The following is a 9738-nucleotide window of genomic DNA, read 5'->3' as shown; positions in this document are numbered from 1 at the left end:
GGGGGCAAAGTTTTGTCCACAATGATGAAATGTTTGTTGAAGTTGGGAGCCTGGGGTCTATACAAGGACATAACCCCCCTTGTGGGCACTCAGGTAGAGATCATTATTTGGACTCAACACCAGTCTGAGTGGACAAATCTTTTGATTGGATACTGTTGTCTGTAGAAACAAAAACCCAGGGCACAATTTACAAACTTTTTTTTTTTAAAGAGATACTGGCTTTTAGAATTTTAAAAACTTTTTTCCCCCTCTAAATGTAGAACGAGGTGTCCCTGATCAAGGAGGGCGAGAAAGTCGGTCAGTCCGAGTCAACTCTTCTCAACATGTTGAACATCTCTCCCTTCACCTATGGACTTCTGATTGAAAATGGTAAGATATATTCTGTGGTGTCCTAAAGAAACTTGAAATTGTTTTCACCCATTTATCAGGTTAAAGCCTTGCGCTGCCGACTCATGCAGCTTACTGATGGAAAGCGAATTAAAGTCTGCGTCATCGGACACTTTGTTACTTCTCCTGCAAGAGCTAACGCATTGTTGCTTATGCAATAAGTCTTGCGAGGTACTGTCACTCAAAATTTACCTTAAAAATCTATGTCGGTAAGATTTTGTGAAGACAGAGAAACTTAAGTGTGTTTGCACGTGTATCATTTGTGGAATGTACATGTGTTGAATATCAAATGAATATTGTATCTCCATGGAACCAATAGCTCCTGTAAGTTAACAAATTCAGTCGGCTACGGATGAGCTGATGTCGTGAAAGAGTGAAATAAAGATCCACTCGTTGCAAGGTTCTGCTTAACGATTTGGACCTCTAAAGAAGAAGAGATGCTGGGGGCCCAGGAAAGTCTGCTGTACTAATAAACACATTTTAATTTTAATAAGTCCAATTTGTATGTGTTATTTTTGACTGTACTGTTTTCCATTCTGTTTGAAATTTGTCATTTACCTTTGTAATCGCAGATAAATGGTTTGTGACTTGGAACTAAATTTCTACCTTTAATATTTTACAGTGTACGACTCTGGCACCATTTTCAGCCCAGCTATCTTGGACATTACAAATGACGACATCATCTCCAAGTTTATGTCGGTATGTGAGATGTTTTGCGTTTTTCCTATTTTCCTAGCATCTGCGTTTGTTGCCAGTTGCCATTAATTTTCAAGCTTTCAACTCTCTGTGAAGAAGTATTTTTATTTAGCAATTTGATAGAGGTAACAATCTAAAGCACCAGGATTTCTTGTGCTCTGTTTTAAGCATCCAGAATATCATTTGTAGTCACCCAGTGTATAAAATCGTGAAAAATAAAGCCAGAGATGCCAACCAGTACGATTTTACGTATTTTAGTACGATTTTTGGCCTAAAATACGGGAATACGACTTTTCATGAAAAAATACGCATCCTGGAATGCGAAAACTACGAGATTCAGCTTGGGCGAGTAAACTTAATTATCTCAGGTCCCATCTTAAAATAGTATCAGTATCGCAGAACTGGAATATTTGAAAACCAAGTCCGATGTGGTCAGTATTGCCGGTCGCGATCGTGATATTATATTCGTTCATCTTCTCCCCGTCTGGAGAGTACGTTTCACTTTCACTCGAAAAGGTAGCTATGGCGGCAGGCGGAAGCGTATGTGACACCGAGGCTCGATCTGGAAAATCAAGATCTACTTTCGCTTTCGTTACCACCGAGAAGTTTTCCAGCAGTTGTCTGATAATGCAACATTTGTGGCATGCAGGTTGTGCAGTATAAACACAATGTCGCAGTTCAAATAAAATGCAATAAATACTCGTCGCTGTGCTGTCACTTGTGGGGAAAAAAGAGAGAAAATAAGCGTCTTCCAATTTTTAGATTGTCTGGCTCGCCATCGTGACCGGTCACTGACCCTGTGCGCATTCGCATCACAAATAAATGCGGCATCGTGTGAGCAAAGAGCGTCTTTGTGGGAGTAACGGCCTTGCGAAGTATATGACTACGGAATAGGGGAGGAGATTATTGATTTTTTGGGGGTTTAAGATACTATCGGGGGTTTAAGGCAACACCAGAGGACAAAAACTTGGAAGCACTTCTCAGAATTTTTATTAGAGCTTTCTGCAAAGCGCGCGTTGGTGCAGGCCATGTGCGGAATCGGGACCCCTCATACTTTGCAAGTCTGGGTTATTGAAATAAAGTGTTCGCGTTTCATTGGATGGGTGATTGTAAATTATACCTACTTGGATTGGTGATAGTAAATTATACCTACAGTGTATGTTGTAGCTTTCTGTTCAAGACTGGCAGATTTTCAGTGTCACTGCATCTTGCCCTACCACAGTTGTTACAGCTCTCACAGTGCATGAGTCTACTTGAGCCATTCAAGTTATTGCTTTTCTCTGAGTTTGAGCAATAATTTTAGTCTGTCAGTTCATAATATGAATCATGACACCCAGACTGGTTCTTGATAGTCGAAATTCTTGTTCTAGGCCCTTCCGAACCCTCAAAGCAGGATTAATTTTTTATATAATAATAATAATGAGAGGAAAATATTATATAATAGACTGAAATACTTAAGTCAAACAAGACCCGAGTACAACATTGAACACTGACATGTTGTTGACTGGATACATGTATATATTGTATGCGTGTGTGCTCCCTTTTCCGAGCTGGTGAGCTAGTAATTTTTTTTTCAGGAAATATTGCTGGAAACCCTGAACATTTTACTATTACTGGTTGGTCGACCATCAATGATTTATTTATAGAGGCACCAGCCATCCATGTCCATGTGCTGTTTTAGCCTACTGGTTGGTCGGTCGGTCGTGGGGAATACACATTTTCACCTGAAAATACACATTTTCATATTTCCCAATACTCATTTCGGTTTTCTGTGGTTGGCATCTCTGCCAAATGTAACTGATTAAGATCTTGCCTTCTTTTTTTTTTTTTTTTTGGTTGTTAAGAAAATAAAATAGAAGAGTAAAAGCACTTCCTTGCTGTTGGTATTGCTATTAACCCTTTCGGATTTTTGTAAAGTGTGGCTTCCCTGAGCAAAAGTACTTTAGAGTTCTGTGGTTTTAGCTCATGAATGATACACCCCTTCGATCGCTGGTATGCCGGCATACCAGCAGCAATCAACCAAAAGTGTTAAATAACTTAAATGTTGTTTTATATGGTTGTCCAATGCTGAGAAGGTGAGAAATTTCAGAGAACTGTGTCTGTGTCAAGTTTTTATTTATTTTTTTGTTCCGCTATTCACCTTTTCTTTTGAATAAGACAATTTTAGCCACACCCAAAAGGGTATAAGCGGCGGATAAAAGTAAAACTTTATTGTGCCAATGGACTGAAATGTACAGGTCCTCTTTGTTTTCCCTCTATTTCCTTCAAAGCTGAAGATAAAATTAGTTGATGATGTTGTAAATATTGATCAGTCCACTAATCCATAATTCACAACGGGAATGGGCCCCCCCCCCCCCCCAAAGTTGGGACCTGAGTTGTGCACTTTCTCAAGTTTGACATCCTGTCATGAAGAGAAAAAAATATCTTAACATTTTGTGCATTGCTGAAAATTAAAAGCATTATTTTCTATGATTTTGATCAAGTTGATGAATTAACAGCTAGTATATTGATTATCATCTGCTTGCCTGTCTTCAGGGTGTGCGCAATATTGCCTCAGTCTCATTGGCCATTGGATATCCAACTGCTGCCTCAGCCCCTCATTCCATCATCAATGGCTTCAAAAACCTCTTGGCCATTGCCGTCTCTACAGAATATGACTTCGCTGAGGCTGAGCAGGTACACTTATCTTTTTCTTATTCAATGTCTTTTGCTGACTAAATGAATCAGGATTTAACACATTACACCCTGGATCGCCGGTGAATTTCCTTACACGCTCCACCCTGAGTCACCCGGAACCGCCTGGGCCGACCTAGCGTCTTTAGAAACGAAGTTTCGCCTTGACGAGACTCTGGGGCCGAGATTTTGATTTGCATATAGTTATTGCAAAAAGTTTCTTCTTTTGTTTGATACCGAAATGAAATTTTTCGGGCCGTAGCTTTAATATTAGAGCTGATCGAAGTGCGATCGCTTTACTGACATTTCGAAAGTGTCTCGACTTGTTGAAAAGCGACACAATTGAGCTCGGAAATAACGATGGATTTGAGCAAAAACCAGCATATGACAAATCAGATGGCTCAGATTTTGATGAAAACGTTGTTGCAAGAGTTTGGGGCGATTCAGATTGATCAGACAGAGAAAATCTAGAATTTAGATCTAGGGTCCGACCGCGGGGCTGAGAATGAGAGTGACAGGTCGGACACCCCGATTGGATTTAAGAAGTTAGAACATTTCTAACAGTTTGCGCATACATAGTTATTTTTTTCTGAAACTACATTAATTTTTCTTTTTAACTTTTATTTTTTCGGGATTTTTTGAATTTGTTTAGTGTTTTAAAAAAAAATTTTAAACACTTGTATTCACGGGAGGTGGGACCTTCCCTTTGCTTAGGATCTAGGAATGGACTTCCCGTCCAGGCCCTTAGGGTGTAATGTGTGAAATGACTGGGGTATAGTTGGGTCTTTCCTGCCTTCAGTACAATAATGTTCAGAGTTCATATCTTTGTTGCTGGTGATCCATGGATCTTGTTAAATTATAGTAACATGGGCAGAGGAAGTGGGAAACACGGTATAACTGATTTAGAGAACAGAAACTTATCTTACTTAAGTCAGAACCCTGTGGCCAACAAGGGACTAACAAAAGAAGTAAAAGTTTGGTAAAAAAAAAGTCTGCCCTCCCATGTTTCATGTTCAGCAGTAAAGCATGTGGGGAAAAGACATCACCACCACCATATTATTATGAGCTCTGATACTTAAGTGATAGATTTGCATGTTTCTTGTAAAGGGGGACAGACTGTCATACTATGAAAAATGGTTGAAGTATATGTGGGGGGGGGGGGGGGTGTATTTTTTGTGTTCATGAATGGAGGTTTGTAAGCTGATACAGTTTGCAGGGCTGCCTAAATCTACAGATTTTTCCGGTAGATACCGATTTTGGGCCTGTTCTACCGCCATACCGATAAAGTGTCAAAACTACCGGATTTTCAATGGGTGCCGAAAGAAGAAAAAAACATTCTCCGGTGCTCCCATTCTTCTTTGTTTTTGCGGAAATCCGTACATTCCGAAAGTTCCGTATTGGCCGCATCATCATGTCACCTCCATGCGTAGAGAGAGAGAGAGATCAGCTCTTGCCTCCGTAACTTGTCAGATATTTACGGCAACTCCCGGCAATACGTTGTATTAGAAACTGCCAGATTGCGCATTTCGTACACTCGACCATTGTCTATATGTGCTGTTCGGTCGGCAATATTTTTTCATGTGCATATCGGCTAAAATCTGTCTACTCGCGATAGATATTCTTTCTCCTTCCTTTCATTTGTTCTTTCTTTGTCTATCTTCGGGTTGTTGCTGCGGCTGGAAAATCATTTATCTAGAATTGTGAATGTAGAACGAAAATCGATATCGAAGCAAAACATTTTAAAATTAGGTACCGCAAAGTGGCCGTGCACCCCCTTGGCGCACTGTCATGGAGACCAAAACCCATATTTTTACCCTCCTAAAACACTGTGATCATGCATACGCACAGACACTTGATATATCAGAAGAAAGAGGAGCTTTTCCTCTTTTTAGTGGTATTATCAACGATTCTTTTGAAAGCAAAATCTTGCAAGATAAAAGACAACACTCGAGGTTTTCACCGCAGGGGCCGCGCGTTTCGTGTATTGATTTTTAGAGTGACCTCGGTTGAACAGGAAGGGGGAGCGGAGCGTATGGTATTAAATACTGCAATCTGATTTGTCGATATTTCAAGATGAGAAGACGCTCTTTCCGGTGATATATTTCTAAAGACTGTCCTTAAAGAATTAAAGAAGAGATTTGCGTGTGAAAACTTTCGGTGCTGTTTTTTTACGGAACCAGTGACTACGGAAATATGTCAGCAGAAAGCCCATTCATTCCTCTTCAAGAATGACACGGCCATTATACGCAAATAAACACTGGACGCTCCCCGTCGGTTCGCAAGCAGGGCACCATCGCCCCGGTTTCGTATAAATTCTCTCTCCTTGCAGTTTGTGCATAATAAACAGTATGGGCAAGCAGTAGGTACCACAAACTGAAATTTCAAAGTCCTCTGATTTCTTAGTTAACTGCACTACCTTATAGAATTTATCATTCTGAGCATTTGGATACCAAATTTATACATATAGTTTCATTTTTAACAAAGTTATGAACATTTGAAGTTTCAGAAAAATGTTAGTTTTTTAAATTGCGAAATGTCTACACTTTGAGATGTCACAACATTCTAAAATTTGAATGGACATTCACAAAAACTTGTAGACACACAGCTATGCACATAGAAAACAAGCTCAATTTTTTTCAGGGCTATCAAATAACCAGAAGATGGAAATTTATTGACGTAAACATGGCTTTTTGACCAAAACGGCAAAAAATACACCACTTGCGACCACCGGCTTATCGGCTGCGCGCTGAAGGGAAGAAGAGAGAATTTATACGAAACCGGGGCGATGGTGCCCTTCTTGCGAGCTGACGGGGAGCATCCGGTGTTTATTTGCGTATAATAATGGCTGTGTTATTCTTGAAGAGGAATGAATGGGCTTTGTGCCGATATACTTCCGTAGTCAGTCTGATCACTGGTTCCATAAAAAACAACACCGAAAGTTTTCACACGCAAATCTCTTCTATTAATATTTAAAGGACAGTCTTTAGAAATATATCACACCGGAAAGGGGCTGTTCAAATATAATCTTACACCTTTTGGGAGACTCTTTCCTTACATTTGCCCTTACCTCCCCCCCCCCCAATAATATTACATTGTTCGCTTATAATGATAAAAATATGACATTTATATCGCGCAAATCCGTTAAAAAATCATTGCTATATGCGCATTGCATAATATTCATGAAAAACATACATGCACATAATAATATATGCACTAAAAAATAATAGGTGTCACGACATGGTGGGATCAAGGGCTCGTCAGTTTTGATTTTGAGGCATACAGAGTTATTGATATCATCTTAAAGCCTGTCCATTTGCCTTCCTTTTGATGAAAACAATATTCATCTATGCTGAATAGAAGTCGGAATATTTGTGATTGAAAGAGATGGGATCACCTTATTTCAGAGGTAAATTTAGTGAGAAAACAGCCGCCAAAGTATGATAACTTCAATAGCTTGAGAGCCTTTAAAACTGAAAAATTACAAATGTTGTGCATGTAATGAACGTTTTTCAGTATGAGCGTAAAAGGTGTTTAGCGCGGAAAAAAAATTCAATAAAACCTGCGGAAAAATGCCATTTTTTTTCCACTTTCATTATTTTGACGAGCGCCTGATTTCACCACGCTGCCTCACAATTAGAGTTATCATTCAAGGAAAATATTGCATACACACTCTTTTTACTCATATAAAGGAAAAAATTGAGACTGTTGTTTATGACAAAAGCGCTTTAATTAATTTTTTTTAAAAGTTACAGTGGAATTCTGATAAAGTCAACACCCCGGACAGAAAAAAAGTGTTGACTTTGAGCAAGGTTGACTTCATCCATTGTACTACATGTACTGGCCATTGAAAATTGAAGATGACGGCTACAAAATTACAAAGTGAAGTACCTGGTAATAAACAAGATGTAATCTCAATTTCAGGGAGTATAATTCTGAAGTTGTCACCAAAATAAGAGATAATGAAAGAACAAAGTACATATATATGTAATTGGAGGTGTGTACACCACTTGCTCAGGCGAAATGTCTCTTCTTGAATGAATTCATCTTGGGATTTAGCCCCAAATTGTTGACTTTACGTAAGGTTAACACTCAAGCGGTTGACTGTATCAGAAACACAATTATTACTTTAACAAAGAAGGTAAGAAACGGGACTACAGTGAGGTGTTGACTGTAAGCAAGAGTTTACTGTAAGCAAGTTGACTTTATCGGGATTCCACTGTATTTCTGTTATTACTGATCATTTATGCTTTTAAAAAAAGTGAAATTTATAGTTATCATCAATAAATGCAGAGTTCATCATTAGGTCAAAATTAGTTTTTCACCTCACAAAAGTGTAATATTACATTATCAAGACACCCCCCCCCCCTTACAAGAGCCAAAGGCGTAAGATTATATTTGAACGGCCCCAAAGAGCGTCTTCTCATCTTGAAATATCGACGAATCAGATTGCAGTATTTAATACCATACACTCCCCGTTCCTCTTCAACCGAGGTCACTCAAAAAATCAATGCACGAAACGCGCTGCTGCGACAGTGAAAACCTCGATAGTGTTGTCTTTTATCTCGCAAGATTTTGCTTTCATAAGAATCGTTGATTCAAATAAATAATACCAATAAAAAGCTCCTCTTTCTTCTGATATATTAAGTGTCTGTGTGTATGCATGATCACATGGTGTTTTAGGAGGGTAAAAATATGGGTTTTGATCTCCTTCACAGTGCGCCACGGGGGCGCACTGTCAGTTTGCGGTACCTACAAAAGCAGTTTTGAAGTCAGTTTGGCAGTCACTGTACACTCTATTCCAGATTCAATACTGAATGATAGGTGCCTTGAACGATAGTCCATAAATGCTTTTTAAAAAAAAAACTCGCCTCATTACATACACTATGTTCATCGTAACTTGTGCACACCCAAACACCCCCTTCCCCTCCCCACATAATATTTACACAGCGAACACACGCGAGAGCATGTGCACATGCATGCACACACACCTACACATGTGCATTCAAAAACAAGTTTTCAAAATATAATTACACCAATCTCGTGGAAAGCGTGTTCGATGGGGCAGCGATCATCTTTTTTTTCTTCCTTCTTTGTCTTTGTACTACCTGATTTTGGGCCAAACTACCTGAAACTGACCCTGAATCTACCTGAAACGGGAACTTTTAGGAAGGCAGCCCTGAGTTTTTTTGTTTTTTTTTTAATTTTTTTTTTTTACATGTCATGTTGAAGAGGGAAATGCTGGTGTTACATTGTTTAATTTTTCTCATGCAGACCAAAGAGTACTTAAAGGACCCATCCAAGTTTGCTGTTGCTGCGGCTGCCCCTACAGCTGCTGCTCCGGCAGAGGAAAAGAAGGAGGAGAAGAAAGAAGAGTCTGAGGACTCCGAGGATGACGACCTTGGCTTTGGTCTCTTCGACTAAGCTGGGACGACAACATTGCAGGTCATGACACGACGCGACGGAGCCCGGTTTGTCATTGTGTGAGGAAGCCTTGACTGGCCAGTAGGTGATTGGTTACCACTGAAATGGCAGCAGCTTGTAATTGTGACACTGACAGACTGATGGCTGAGAATAAAGTTGACCTTGATTTTGAAAATATTACTTTTGGTTTTGTGTGTGTGTGTGTGTGTGTGTGTATTATTTAGTGTAAAAGTGTACATTTCCTCTCAGAAATTGTGCCTCAGTGGGTAGTTGGCGGGTGGTCTGGTGTGGTTTGCTCCATCTCTCCTATCAAACATCTATCGTCTTTATCTCCCCATGTTCTTTTTTTATGTTTGTTACTCTCTTGTAACGCCTCTAATCTTCTGGCGTTCATATTACCATATCCAGTTACGAGAGCCATAAAACCTCTACTAAAACTAAAAACTGTGCCTCTGGTGGTAGGTCCTTTCATCTTTTCTTTTCTTACCCTGTTTCAGTCTCATACATTTTCACCCGCTCATTGTAAAACCTCTACAGTAGTCTCCGCCTAATCGCACGCCA

General features: G+C 39.6%; 1 protein-coding gene across 2 annotated transcripts in view; it reads left to right on the top strand.

The window, feature by feature from the left end:
* LOC101851148 (60S acidic ribosomal protein P0) overlaps nucleotides 1–9357 on the top strand; it is a 36518-nt gene extending 27161 nt beyond the window's left edge. For both annotated transcript variants that reach the window (XM_005107904.2, XM_005107903.3), the window contains 4 exons: nucleotides 261–369; nucleotides 1010–1086; nucleotides 3619–3759; nucleotides 9028–9357. In XM_005107904.2, coding sequence (XP_005107961.1) covers nucleotides 261–369; nucleotides 1010–1086; nucleotides 3619–3759; nucleotides 9028–9177 — 477 coding nt within the window. In that variant the 3' untranslated portion in view covers nucleotides 9178–9357. The remainder of the gene's footprint in view (nucleotides 1–260; nucleotides 370–1009; nucleotides 1087–3618; nucleotides 3760–9027) is intronic.
* Nucleotides 9358–9738: the final 381 nt, after the last annotated feature.

Source organism: Aplysia californica, unplaced genomic scaffold (assembly GCF_000002075.1).
Source record: "Aplysia californica isolate F4 #8 unplaced genomic scaffold, AplCal3.0 scaffold00641, whole genome shotgun sequence".
NCBI lineage: Eukaryota > Metazoa > Mollusca > Gastropoda > Aplysiida > Aplysiidae > Aplysia > Aplysia californica.
This window is presented reverse-complemented; position numbering and strand designations above follow the sequence as displayed.